The sequence below is a fragment of the Pyxicephalus adspersus genome, chromosome 11 (genome assembly GCF_032062135.1).
Source record: "Pyxicephalus adspersus chromosome 11, UCB_Pads_2.0, whole genome shotgun sequence".
Lineage (NCBI taxonomy): Eukaryota > Metazoa > Chordata > Amphibia > Anura > Pyxicephalidae > Pyxicephalus > Pyxicephalus adspersus.
The window spans coordinates 15,687,649-15,703,316 of record NC_092868.1 but is presented as its reverse complement, the minus strand read 5'-3'; the positions used below and the strand labels follow the sequence as shown (position 1 = coordinate 15,703,316).

General features: G+C 35.8%; 1 protein-coding gene across 1 annotated transcript in view; it reads right to left on the bottom strand.

Moving 5' to 3' along the window:
• Positions 1–3,644, bottom strand: part of LOC140341248 (uncharacterized) — a 40,468-nt gene extending 36,824 nt beyond the window's left edge. The window contains exon 1 of the mRNA XM_072426814.1: positions 3,575–3,644. Within this exon, the coding sequence (XP_072282915.1) occupies positions 3,575–3,644 (70 nt within the window). The remainder of the gene's footprint in view (positions 1–3,574) is intronic.
• Positions 3,645–15,668: the final 12,024 nt, after the last annotated feature.

The following is a 15,668-nucleotide window of genomic DNA, read 5'->3' as shown; positions in this document are numbered from 1 at the left end:
TTAAGGGCCCATTCACCATGATAGGATAAGTAAATAGGTGGTAAAGTGTTAGTGCTAAACATTACTACAGTGCACACACCTTTGTGTGGCACCTTTCCAGTGCCATACACTCAGAGCACAAATGTGTACCATCTTTGTGTTGCACATTTAAAAAAAGCAGGTAGCTCTCTCACATCACTCTTTAATAAATATGTATATGCTATACAACTAATATAAAGAAAATATAATACAAGGAAATATTCTCAATGTTGAAACAAACAAAAAACAGGCAGATGCTGTAAGCATTCATCATTAAAAACTGAAAAAGCAGCCTATTGGGTAATGGCTTTCCAATTGGTCATTCTAGGTATGAATAGTTCTGGTTTCAGGAAACAGTGTAGAAGGAATAAGAGAGAGATAGCAGGAATTCCAGTGAAGGAATTTAAAGCCATTGTAACAACAGAGAACCGGTCTATAACTGTACAGGTTTTTGTTATCTGAAAGCACCTGTTGTTGCTATTCAGCCTGAGTGGCCATTGTTAGCGTCAGGGTGTGATTAGACCTGTCAAGTTTACTCACCGAATCAGAGGAAAGTTATTTAGGTCTGTGCAATAAAAATGTATTTAACAGGTAAAAGTCATGAATTAAAGAATTCTTTTGTTAAAAGCTGTTTGGAGGTCTATGGTGATACCCAGGAAACACATTTTACGAGAACATGAAAGTCTTTTTGCAGGAACTAATAGGTTTAATAATACAGAGGAATTTATAAGAAGCCATCTGACCACTTTCTATAACTGCTAGTTGCCTAGCTGCTGTACTGATGCTGTACTGGCATTAGTGTATTATGAGTTGTAGACTTGGATCAAGTATGCAGATCAAGAAAGTCAGAGAATTACCCTGATTTACATACTAGTTATAGGTTAGAAAATCAAACAATTAAAGCCAAAATATCAAAATAACAGCCAAGATGCTAGCATATTTAGAATTAGGGGTCAGCAATTGGAAAGTTTAAACTGCAAATCTTTTTACTTGATATTGTAGTAGATACTGAAAATTACATGTAACATTTAGCACTTACGTTAATAACTGTTTAATATTATATAATATGATAAAATTTCAAATTTGCATTAAATACACAATTAAATTAATCTGGTTAAGCAATTTTACACTTGTGAAAGTGTAGCAGGTAGTGTTTTCTAGCCCTCTGATGGCTAGTTCCTACAACTACAGTTGTACTAACTTTTCCCCCACTTCAAAATGGCATATCCTTTTTTTCATACCGAGGAGGCCCTGTACACTCTCTCCAACCTACCAGAAGCATGAATGCAAAACCTAGCAAGCCCCTGCTCCTTTTCCAAAATATGCTGGCAATGCTGCAACATGCTTTACAAGCTTAATGTCATGGTTCAACCCAGTAATACATTGTTTGCATTATTCCCCCTACCTCATCTCATGACAAAAAGAGAAAGGAGGAAGACATGTTTGGAATCCAACCAGGCTGTTGGCCATGGAATATAGCTGTACCCTTAACACCAACTATAAGACAACAGTCATGCTTTGCATTCTTCAACTCCAATTAGCAAGTTCAGGAATCTGCTACCATGCCATGGTCATATTGGCACAAAAAAAAAAAAATTAGTTCAATTTTTGATTTAATAAGTAAATGTTATAGAAACAATCAAATTAAATAAATAATGGAATAAAAAGTAACAGCAGCCTACATTTTACGGTGCATTCATCAGACATTGAAGTCATATAGTTAGTCTGTTGTTCTCCAATTGCTGCACTCTCCAAATTGTAAACTTTTTCCATGAACATCTAACTAATCTATTAGGGCTTAACTCTAGCCAACTTCTTATATTTGAGTTTGCATAAAGCAGGAGAGAATTTTGTTTTATGGCGTATGTATATTATATGTTGGTCGTATATGAAAATAATAAAAACAATAAAAATGTTAATAATAAAAAAAACAAACAACCTCTTTCAGGGAGTGAATCTCCTCTATGTGATCACAAAAGGAATCATACATTTTAAATAGAGTGGCAAAGGGTCAGAAGAGTCACTTTTTTATTGCAGCCATGTCTTCCTTTCCCCTTTACAACTGTACCCCCTGTGTTCTTGGATGGGTGTCACTGAGGCAGGAACTGAAAATCTCCCTCAATAGGTTAACAGATAGAACCCTGAAAAAAATTTCAACTCAATCTAAAAAGTATGGCTGCTACATTTGTAGTGCTAAATTGTAGATTTACTCACAAAAATTAATTCATTATAGTGCAAAAGTTCTGTAATTAGAATCCAACAGGAAGAAATATCTTTTTTCATGTGATGCCTCTATACGGGCTCAGCAAGTGTGTAACTTAAAGTAAACACAAACTGACATGCTACGAATGAGAGACAATATGAGACTAAACTGGATGCTCAGTGACGCCTGATTTCTGTAGAAAGACAATCTCTGCAGTTTATTGTTTGTAGAACAAGTTAACAGACTAACACACCACAAGGCATTTTATGGTGTGCCATAAAAATATAATATCTGTATATAGAGTTCAGTCTTCTCAAACTTTGCACCAGAATGTTTTCTCAAAGTTGCAGATCTGGTCACCCTACCCATACACTGATCTTCATTCTCCTAAGACTAGTTAATTTAAGATCTTTTTAGTTTAATTCCCTGACTACCGAGACAGACAGCTGTGTAAGTACTATTAAAGTGTTATTATAATATCTGACACATAATTTAAAAACTGTATATAGTAGGGCAAGTATAAACTGTGATTTAAAAAAGAATGATAAGCTTGTGAATGCCTGGAACAAACAATGATAAATGCATTCATATTAAATTATTACCAATAATAAATTAATTTGTCCAAAGCCCAATGATGATTTTTTTTTTGTTCAGATTATCCTTTAATTATGTACATTTACATTTCTTACATTTTATTAGCCTTTTATTGGTATTGATCATTGATCGATTGTATGATCATTGACAAGCATTTCAGTATAAACTGCACTTGTCATTCTTGTTTGAAGCATTGCTCTTTGTAATACCCTGTTAGTAGTATGTATGTAATATGTATTTTAATAGAAAATTACCCTATTCCATAGATCACATATATTTCCATGGCTCAGAGGAATATAACAGTGTTACTACAGGTTAGGTTTTGAAATGGGCTTTTGTGTTATATATAGTCTGTTTGTGTTACAAACAAAACTTAGATTTAGACTTTCAATACTGACAGAATATCAGTATTAATATGAAATTCATATCAGATAGGTATTTGTAAGCACAGGCAGTTCTTTGAATTTCTCAGAATGATTTTCTCACACTATTTTTTTTGCGGTAAACTATCTCTCTTGAATTAAGAAATATTCATTGAGATGTTCTGGTAAATACTCTGGGTAATTTTTTTTTTTCTGGTAATAAGAATTCCACTTCAACCTGACTGGATCAAAAACTCGATATTAATTTATATATTTTATAACTTTGTAAATATTATGGGTTAATCCCCTATTATACATTCAATTAAAGACAATGAACCATTTAATTAAACTTGATCCAGAATCAAACTAATTATTGACAATATGGAATTATATTTACCTTTTTGTTGTGCCGATGCTGTGTTGAGTAGACAAACAGCTGCAAGAACCAGAATTTGGAGGACACCCATGGTGTCAGCCCCTGAGATGGATTCAAGTTGAGGTAGTAACCACTTCTTCTGTTGCTTCCACTGTTGGTCACTGTGGCTGTGCTGTCATTACTGTCACCAACCCAGAAATGTCCAGTGACTGTAAAACCTGGAGGAATGTGGGTCTGAAATGCTGTCACTTCTTTTTATAAGGTGGACTACTGGAATGGGGGAGGACAGGTAAGACAGGTTCCTCCACCACAAGGACAGCTCTTAGCACCATAGAAAAGAAACTGCACTTGGTATTATGATGTAAATGTTCCACTAATTAAAAAACTGTTGTGTGTTATGTTTGTGTTTTTTATTTTCTAATTCCGAGAAATTTTGTGAGTAACTGACTTTTCAATTTGGATAGTGAAAACTGGTGGCAATCAGCAGTATAGAGCAACTTACATGGTTTTAATCTGGTATTGTTGAAAACAATAAAAACTGTTGTTTTTTACATAATAGACGAGAGAGAATGAGAAATTAAACTGTGTTTATGTGTATATTGTATTATAGTGAGCACTATAAAAGTAAGAGAACTATTATACAAAAGCTTGTTTCGATTAATGATGAATACCCAAGCTGTAAACTTTGAATAAAAATTTTGTTTATGAATTGTGCCTGTATTGCATTACTGTTCTTTAACTAATCCAATTATAGATTTTATAGCATTTAAGTAAAACCATTGCAATATTAGCCATAGCGAGGGCCCATACTCATGGTTTCTTTATTTAACAGGCCTGATTTATTATAGCTCTCCAAGACTAGAGAATATAGACTGTCATGGGAGAATATGGGTGATCAAGCAAACCTGTAATGGTTCTGGTCCAAGATTGAAAACATTTGTCAACTATTAGCAAATGATTTTTAGGAAACCCATCCCAGATTTACTGGATCACCTAGGTTCTCCTTCAATAGTCTGTCTTCTCCTGTCTTTAAGAACTTTAATAAATCAGGCCCAATGTTGGAGCTCTATGTATCAGGTACATCAGAGTCAGTAGATTTATTTTCTCAACACACGTCTTGATATTTTCTTACACATTCCCAATGCACATCCCAAAATTGATGGGATTAAAGGTGCAGACACCAGGCAGCATGGTGGCTCAGTGTTTAGCAGCGCTAGGTCCCAGGTTCGATTCTCAGCCAGGACACTATCTGCATGGAGTTTGCAGGTTCTCACTGTTTTTGTGTGGGTTTTCCTCCCACATCCTAAAAACCGTTAGGTTAATTGGCTTTCCCCAAAAAAATTGACCTTAGACTGTTCTAAAGACATATGACTATGGTAGGGACATTAGATTGTGAGCCCCTTTGAGGGACTGCTAGTGACATGACTATGGACCTTGCACATATGTACAGCGCTGCGTAATATGATGGTGCTATATACCTACTGTGTAATAATAATAATAAAGTGTATTTCATATAATTTTGCCCACCCCTTGTATAGATGAGAAAAAAACTCCATCCTAAAAAGAAAAAACTTGCCCCTGCTAATCTTCCAAAAAGGAGGACCCATTTGGAAAAGCCTTATAAGACAATTTATGCTGATCAAGAACATGAGAACATGCAGATGGTGAATCCCTTTTAGGACACCCAAGGGTGCAGATCTTAAAGAAAGTTCTTTTCAGTCTGTGCTGCAAATGTAGTTCAATGCCTGTTTCCAGCTTTTGGGCACCACATATTTAGCAACTTCCTGACTTGCCTTAACACAAAGTAGAGATAAATATTCAGATGCATATCTGCCTAATGCATTAAAACATATTTCACGTAATTGAAGTATGTACATAAATGAACTAAAAGATTTGAATAATGCATTTACAGTGTTCGTATGATTTCTATCCTACATTTGGAATATGAACGATTACATGCAAATAAAGAACTGAAGTTAGGTATAAGGTATGTAGTGCAAGTTGGTTCATTCCCAGCTGTAATATATAGGTACACCAACATACTGAATTCAAGACAGATACATCAGTGAGTAGATGTGAGCATTGGCTAAAAAAAAAGTCAAAAGTTTTTAATGTAAAGCTTTAAGCAAAAAATAAAAATAAAAAACCTGTTTTTGAGGTAAGTATTGAAATAAAAAGGGTGTGACAGAATACCAAAAGCCTAAAAAAACTTTAGTAAGATAAATAAAACATGGCATTTAAATTATATATGTTTTTCTACCTGAAATTATTGTCAGAAAACCAATATCTTAGAAGCCTAACTAGTTATCAACCCCATCAAAGCATGTCAAAGCAAGTACAACAAGGTTTTCACACCATGATTGAAGAACCTGGTCTAATTTATAGCTAGAGGTAACATGGGATCAGGTTGGCACTTTGTATAATAATTCCTACTTTTCTTTCTGCTACAAAAAGCATTAACTCTATAATCTGAATCCTTTTTTTTTTCACCCTACTAAAATCAAATATCATCATGAGATCATTAGGTGTAACTGGAGTGTGGAGCTCATTAGCGTTAATGAAATAGAATTAAATTATGTGCATGTGAAAACATTTATAAGCTTATTTTTATAGCATAAATAAAAAAACACTACAACACCTATATAGCAAACCATTATGTATTTATTGGACCAAGGGCTCTGGAGTAGCTGTGGTCTGACCCTGGTTCAAAGCAAACAAAAGTTGGCATGGCTTTAGTTGGACATCAGCGTCAGAAGAAAGGTTTGTGAGGCTATACAAAATGCATTAATTGGTATATTTGACCTCCAGTTGACATGCTTCCTAAATGTCTTTACCATAGATTTGGATGGGAATACCAAACACATTGGAAGCAAAAAAAATCTAAGGCTTCCCTTCCTACCACCAAAATTTCAGACCCTTAAAATACTTACCTTACTCATGATGGGACTTTTTGCCTGTTTTAACTGCCTCATATTAGTTCCATGCTTTCACCAGTGGTTCTAAATATTTCCTATTGTATTTAAAATTATGAAAAAAAGGTTAATACACAGTGAAACAAAGAGACTGGCTTCTTTTTCTGCAAATATTTATTATTTGCCTTTCATGTTGACCCTTTGGCTATACCATTCTGAACCACTATCCATACCATATCTGTAGATAAGGACTATTGAGATAACATTGCCTTTCATGATCCATGATCTCCATTTTCTTTGGTCAGTATTACATTACCAGTATTACCAGTATTACCTATTATAAGCCTGAAGGTTAAATATATTAATGTGAATTGAAAAAAAGTAGTATACATTTGTCTAGCCTGTTCTTCAGTGTTTGGATGGATCAGATGATCTGTAGAAGACATGTAATCTATCACAGAGCAGTAAGTGAGCCCTGTTCCAGGGATACACCTTGAAACACCAAATGTCAGTTGGAAAGGACTTAAATAGCTGTATAAAATGTCATTGATGTTGGACAGTGACAAGTTGATCTGCACAATATTATTTATTTACTTGAAATTATCAACATTTACTTTTAGTGCAAACCAAGACAATTTATATCAATAATTACTGCAAAACTGGTAGGTCTATGGCATTTTAGTAAGGAGTAGTAAGTAGTCCTGTCTTGCAGTGCTGGGGTCCCAGGTTTAACCATCATAAAATTCTCCAGCAATCCACGTGACTTTTTAGCAAAGAGGGAATCTGTTGCATGTTAAAAAATCAGTTTACCTGCTTGTTACGGCAAATATCCAACCAACAAATCACATGGCAGAAACACAATGTAGGCATGTAGAAATTGTTAACATGGTTATTTGTGTATCTCAAAAACTGCTGATCTGCTGGGATTCTAACACACAATCATCTCTGGGGTTTTAGAGAATGGTCCGGAAAAGGGAAAATGTCCAGTGAGCAGTAGTTATTTACTTGGAAATGATGCCAGTGGTCAGAGAAGAATGATAAGGCTGGTTCAAGCTGATAGAAAGGCACACTGGATGTCACTCCTGTCTGCTACGAACAGGCACCTTTGGCAATTTGCATGGGTTCACCAAAATTGAACAAGGGAAAATTGTAAAAATGCTGCCTAATCTGGTGGGTCTCTATTTCTGCTGTGACATTTAGATGGTGGGGTCAGACTTTGGCATCAACAACTTGAAAGCATGGATCTATCCTGCCTTGTATCAACAGATCAGGGTGACAGTTGTGTAATGGTATGGGGGATATTTTCTTGGCACACTTTGAGTTCCCTATGTAGGTATTCCTTCCTTGTATTTTGCTGCCCATGTGAATCTCTTCATGAAAGCAGTGTACTTATCTTCTGATGGCTACTTCCAGCAGGATAACACACATAACTTTATCAATCTCAAACTTGTTTATTAAACATGACAATTAATTCATTGTACTCAAACAGTCTCAACAGTCATCAGATCCCAAACCCATACAGCACCTTTGGAATTTTGTTAGATGGACAATTCATTTAATGGATGTGCAGGTGATATGACTATGATGTCAATATGGACCAAAACACCTTAAGGAATATTTCCAGCAGGGGGAGTGTGTAATATGGCATCTACATATTTAGACTAGATGGATTTTCAGGTACGTAAGTCTAAATACTGGAAAGCCTTTTGTTAGGAAAGCACTTCAATAAAATTCATGTTTTACAGCACATTGCTGCAATGCATTGCAGTGCCTAACTGAAAATAAGATGCATTGAGGTATTGAATGGCACCTTATTATACCTTGCATTTAAAACATACATACATACAAGTACATTGAGACACAAGAAAAAACAAGTCCTTAGCCAGTTCTACGTGCACTGTGATGCATTTGCAGCCTATCCAAATAAATAGGCTGCTTACTAACATGCAGTATTCCATACATTAAAGGTGAAAGCTGTAAAGGGACTCTTAGTGTACAATCAATGGGTGCATTCTACACATATAAATTTTATTTGACTGAATGTCTTTTCCCTGCTTGAGGTACTTAATGCAGGGACAGCTCTTGTAAAGCCTTGACTAGGGTACCTCAGATGAATCCATAGCTGCTAAACGTTGACCAATTAATACCTTACCCCACCAAAATATACGACTAATAACTAGCACACACACAAAATAATTTTGGAAAAAATTGGCCATAGCAGCCCTTTTATTTAACACAATTTTTTATAACATTTTCTTTAAAGATAACAAAACACCATTTTATATAACCAAAAAACATTTTCAGTCTGATAGGAAGAACACCCTCCTTTTTAGTCCATGAAAGTCACACTATAACATCCTCTTTTTCTCAAGTATCTCCGCTCCACATCCCGGCCCCCAGCCGCCCTTACACCGCCTCGGGGGCAGTTAGCGGGTTCTACCTCAAAACCTAGCCCCCACAACAACCAAGTGTCATGCAAGGCAACCTATACCAGAAAGACCCATACCCTTATGGGTCCCACCCCCCCGTATATTCTCCATTTCCCAACTCTAACTTTCATGGACTTATAATAATAACAGACCACTCAAGCTGCCATGTCAAAACCTCTTCCAGCTCATAAACTAGGGAGGAAGGGTGGGAAGCTCTCTGTTTCCAGAGCTAAATGCTATCCCCCTCCTTTCGCTCCCCCTTTTTATTACCCCTAAGACCACCAATCAAATCCTATAATTCTCCCGCACTTTATTTTTTTCTTTCCCGCACTTTTTTTTTTTTGTTATACTTAACCCTTGCCTCTATGTCTTCTCTTCTCCCCCTGTCATGAGGGCCTCCACCAAATTAGCTTCAGGCCTACTTTATGGATTTGTCTGCATTTGTGCAGACTTGAAAAAGGAAAAACACACACAAAGATATTCTTCTTTTATTTAAAAAGCAACCAAGTTTCTTTGATAAAGAAATGTGCCAAATGCAAAATGCATGTGAACTGAGCTCATTCCTGTTTGCTATTGTAATAAAGATTACAATTTTGAGACTGGGTGTTTGGTGTGCCTATTGCTGGTAAAACTGATCGCCAAGTTGTCATCACTTGAGAAGTGTGGGTTGGTGTCACCTGTTGCGGCATGTGAAATATTTACCATTAAACACATTTGTTTTATTTCAGACTATACTGCCATATGAGAAGGATACTCTGTGGGTATACAGCCTATACAGGATTATTTTGAGGCCTAGGCTCTAAAACAATGCCCACCTTTCATTTGAGTTATGCTTCTAAAGGCACTCTTTGCTAGGCAACTTACCTATTTAATTGGCCCCTTGTCTAAAACCCCAGAGCTAAATCCTCAACAAGGCAGGAGTCTGGGGTGAGGTAGGGGTTTAAGGACTTCAGCTACAACAATAATGCTCCTACTTGACCATCTGGTTACCATACCCACCACATTTTTGCAATGGTACTGAGGGACACCTATCAGCACAAAGAAGGGTAAAGATACTTCTCTATTTTAGAAGATCACAAGGAATTAATATGGAAACATGATTAGTTAAACTCTCAAGTGCTTTTCTTTCACACTAATTATGCTAATATTGATTTTGAAAAAATAACATGGAGAGGTTAGATGACTTTAATGTAGTACAACACTTTTGGTTGCAAAAAAATAATTTTTAGAGAGGTCTACCTATCAGATCAAAATTATGGACAGTCCCTCCCCAAAAGATGGTTAGGTGCTACACTTTAAAATGCATTTGTAGGGAACAGGAAGGAAGAGATACATTTATAGGGTTTAAAATGCTTTAATCTATCTATGTATCATCCAGTATGGCAGTTTGATCACTCCTGGGCTAGAGAGATCCTGCTTTCTATGATGTGCAGTGCCTTCAAGTGGAACTAAAGTAAGAATACATGATCAGGCAGGTTCTTATGACAGAAAGGGACTATTGAATTCCCTTCTGCAATACTCCCTCCAAACATACCAGGTTGCCCTGGGTTTCTGGAAAAAAGCTGAACTTTGTATGCAACGCATTCCCAGCTTTCACCGTGCAGGATTTACATCATTGCATCCTGGCCAGTCAAGATAGCTGAACATTGCAAGAAGGAAGTGAGAAAAGAAGTAGATGGCGATGCCCTACAATGGAATGGAGACAGGTGAGTAATGCAGGGTTCCACTTTAACATAAATATCCTAACTTCAGGGTCAGTGTTCAAATGTCAGGGAAGGACTGAGAAGCTTTGCCCTATCCAACATATCTTATTAACACTTCTCAGGGAACGATTGCTTCCTGCTCTAAAGTCTAGTTCTGCCAAGCCGCTCTTTAGCTCTTCTGCATGGATATAGGATTTAACCTGAGACCGTTGTTCTATTAGTTTTGCATATCTTGTTTTGTGCATTTTGTCCCACTTCAAATAAAAACAATACAAATATAAGCGTAAAACACTTCCCTATAAATTTTTGTATTCTTCAGGAGTGCTTACATCTTAATAGCTCTCATGTTTCCTGCTTCATCCTTGAAGCATTAGTCATGTTCACCTTTGAAAGGAGTAAAACTGTAAGAACAGCCCAAACCAGATGGAGTTAGGTAAAAGCTGCTAAAGAATGTCTACTAAATATACTGTACATATACACGTATATATTATGTTGAATTTACAGGAAATGTTTTTGTAATCCAAGGAGCTTGGGACCTTGGGAAATGTTTGTGCTGGCTATTCTGCATAACTACGTTCCTTCCATTTCCATCTATAAGATTTCAATACATAAATATTGGTACAACTTGATTTTTACTTGATTTCGTTACTTGATTTTATTACTTGATTTCATTTCATTTCATCTTCCAGTTGAAGAAGTTGTGTATCAGATTGAAGGATTGTAAGACCAGTCACCAACCACCAACTCAAAAACTAACATAAAATTGTTTCTATCAAGATGACATGAAAAAATGTTAGATTTTTTTTTTTATGTTTTATCTTCCCCTGGCAGCCCTTATATAGTTGAAACACATGGGGTAGGAAAAAGATTTGTTGTTGTAAATGTACCTGAAAATACTTTAATAATACTACTCTTTAAGTATAAGACTAGTGCATCCATGTTAGCATAGAGCTAGTGTAGATGATCTCTGTCTATTTTTTAGGATGTTGAAAACAAATAAGATTTATTGATTTTATAAAAATACTCTACAAAAGCCTGCTCTTTTCTCTCTCCCTCTCTCTCAAACTACCTTCAAATTATTGCAACTTCTCTCGAACACCCTGTTCATGGGAAAGGGAGGGAGAACATTGTAGAAATAAAAACAGCACAAAAAAAACAAGAGAGGTTCTAACAACTTCATCTGAAGTTAGGCTTTATTACCCACCTTAAACCAGTAACCGCCAATAAGTCAATTGTTATACATTGACATGGCATTTACTTGGCATTTACTACAGTATGTTTGCAAGCAGTAGCAAACATTTGCGTTGTAGATCCCTAAATTAAATTTAAAGAAAAAAAAAAAATAGAGGTACAACGTCTCTTTCATAAGTTTATAGATAGTGTTGCCCAAACATGCCTTGGTCCAAACAATGTTCAACTAAACAGAGGCTCTTGAAACCGAATGTTACGGATAAAAAATAGCAATGAACATTTTTATTGGCTTGAAATCATCAGGGGCAGAATTTAAGCATACTGGAACATGAGAGGGAGGTTAAATACACATTTAAGAAACACCCAAATAAAACTGAAATTATGTTTTGGGCTGCATACAGCAGACTTTTTCTACCTGTCCAGTATTTCTGTTCTTCAATACATTGCTCTTATGCAGCAGTCTACCCCACAATTGTGTTTTATTCCCTAAAGCACTTGCCGCAGACACTTTGCTTTCACATACAAAAAGCAAGCTGTAAAAAATAAAAATTCTTACTGAAGAACCCTAAATGATCTTGAATGAGTCAAGAAAACATGAGAGTCGAGAATTTAAAAGTCATTCACTGAATAATTGCCTCAATGTATTATAGACAACAAAGATTAGGCTACAACTGCCTGGAATAATTTGTCTTTAGTCTGTCTTTAGAACAACTATAGTAATTTCATAAGGTAATATGAAAAGTTTTTTTGTGATAAATTGTGTTTGGTCTGTTTTTATATTTCTTAACTATAGTCTGTTTTAAGCTTCCTTCACTAGAAGTTGTTTATAGAGATTGAATCAATCTTTAACTAGTTTGCATAGCTTAAAATACTTGTTGTGTTAGTCATTACTGAAGGTAGCCTGTGGACATAAATTTGGCTGTCTTTGGATAGCCATTGGCATTGTCATGATACAGGTAGATATACAAGTTTCCCAAGTTCTCACAGAAAGGAATCCTATTTGTGGGCAAAGGTTAGCAATTTCTCCCTTATTTGTCCTTCACATTAGTCCTAGTCTGAATAATTCACTGTAGTTTGACAAATAGTAATGCTCCTACAGAACTCGCTTCCAACTGGTACAAACACCTATAGTGTGGCTAAATAGAACTTGGCTATGTATTTCAGCCAATTCTATATGCTGTATGTCGGTGAAGCTGCCCACAGGAAAACGGTCAGAAAGAATAAGGATAGTGGGGCTGTTGTACCTTAACATTTTTGATAACATCGACTATGTGGGAAAGGATCTGGATCTGCAGTACACAAGGATTGTGTTGTAAATCTGTGGCAGTCCTGTGAAATCTGGGAAGTTGGGGTATGATTGGTACAATTTGACGACATTGGATAAAAGCTACAGAACCAGGTCTGGACACTGATCTGTGCTTTGCAGTAAAACATAAAAAAAGCTTATAATAGATTTTCATTGTGTTTATGTGAAATACCAGCAAAAACAATATTTTTATACATTTAATTGAAAAGAATTTCTCTAAATTTTTGAGTCAAGGTGGTTATTACTCATTTCATGTTATAGTGACTTGCATAAATGGGATAATTAAACACGGTCTGACAGAGGTGCTATCAATTACCCATACTACAAAACTGAGTTTACTGTTGTCTGATTTCCTCTGGCTTCATATTCCATGATGTCTGTGTGAACTGAAATATAGAGCTATAAAAACAAAGAAAGTTTCAAATACTAAAATACATATTTTATCTAGAATATTAATCTGAGATTATAATGTGTCTGTGGTTAAAGCTGAAACCCTCTCATGTGTACATGTGTCTATATGTATTCTGGTACAAATACCTGACACATTAATGTTCTCTTTGTGACTTTAGCCAACCATCTGTACTGTTAATAGACTGAGTCACAAAGAAGCATCTGAGCAGGAAATATCATGTACAATGGCATATTGATATGCTTTACTGCACATACTTTTTGTTATCTTAGTCTTTATAAGACTGGTAGGGGGTAGGCCACAAACAATATGTTACAGGAAAAGATACACCGTATAATGTAATAGTCTAAAGCATAACATAATCCCCTACCAAACCATTGTTATCCTTTATGTACGGTAAAATATTACCTAGTACTTTACGGGGGTGCATAACGCTTAAATCTGACCTGGGGTTTATACATGAATATCTCTACTGCATGCACGTAGGCAAACAAATATGATGCCAACTAGCTTGGGGCATATTCATCCACATTACAATACTGGGGTAGGGAAATCCACATAATGCTCTTTCTGTGTAGCATTTTCTCAGAGATAAGAAATTCTTGTAAAACTAGAAAAAACTATGAAAAGTTCTTAAAATATACAATTTTTTTCTTCAAGTTAAAACTGTGAGTGCAGGAACCTTCAAGGCTGGTTGAAAAGAAAGACAACTTTTAACTAACTCCTCCCAAATCTCAGGAGACCCAGTTTCTGCTTTGTGTGGGATCCTACGCATTAATGCATTGCCCTTTAATGAAACATGGAATGTGCAAATATATTGACCACTGTTGTCCTTTGAGGGCTTGAATGCATGACATCCCGTAACACATGTACCTAAATCAAGAACAAAAACTGATATATGAAACCAGGTCTTTGGTGGATTGGGTTAATTTTTTTGTTCAGGCTTTTTCTCTTTATTTTTACCTGTTAATATTACCACTTTCTGTTCTAGGATGATTATAGAATACCTCCCTTCCCCCCTTTTCCAAAACATAGGGGAGGTGTTTTAAAGTTTTGTTTAAGCAATCTTTATGATCTTTTCCCAGTTTTCCAATATTTTTTATATTTGTCTCTACCTTTTCTTAGAAATGAAAACGCAAACCAGCATCACAGAATTATATGATGAAAAAAGTTGAAAAAAATAACAGCTTGTGAATAAAAATAAAAAAAAACGAAAAAAGAAAAATTGTAGTTCAGGAAAAGATCTGGGTATACAAGGGAGATACAAAATGAATTACTATATTTCTAGAAGCACAGAATATAACTGGGTACTGAAGTTTAAACGGAATGATACCCGAGACTGTTGGTCCAGGGAACATCCAACTGGTTCACATGATCAAGAAATTATTTTTTTCCCCTGTTGGAACGAATTAAACCATGTTTCTAAGGAAAGGGGGGTTGGCTTCCTTTAGAACAATATGTATATATGGTTTTATCTGCAATATGCTGGTTTTTAGTATGCTTATTTCCCTAGTGGTTATACTGGATGGACTTATGTCTTTTTTCAACTGGACTGACTAACTGAATGCATGGATAATACTAGCCCAGTATTTCTGGAGTTTTGTACATCTCCTTGTGTAAAGGTGCCATTTTCTTACTAGTTTTACCATTTTACAAATGTTCAGAGGTAGGTTAATACAATAAATCTAGAATGACTGCATTAAACATGGTTTAACATGGTCAGTATATTACCGGTCATCGAAAAAAAAACATAATTTAAATGTTTTTTAAGCCTCTTGTGGTAGTAGGGGTGCAGATATTATTGGTGAGGACAAATAATGTAGTCAGAAATAGTTGCATTGTTTAAATGATTTAATTGGTCCTGTATATTGTGTTAAGTTAATAACAATAAAAGGCAGCACGGTGGCTCAGGGGTTAGCACTAGGTCCCAGGTTCGATTTCCAGCTAGGACATTATCTGCATGGAGTTTGCAGGTTCTCCCCGTGTCTGCGTGGGTTTCCTCCGGGTACTCCGGTTTCCTCCCACATCCCAAAAACATGCAGTTAGGTTAATTGGCTTCTCCCTAACAATTGACCTTAGACTACATTAATCACATATGACTATGGTAGGGAAATTAGATTGTGAGCTCCTTTGAGGGACAGTTAGTGACACGACTATGGACTTTG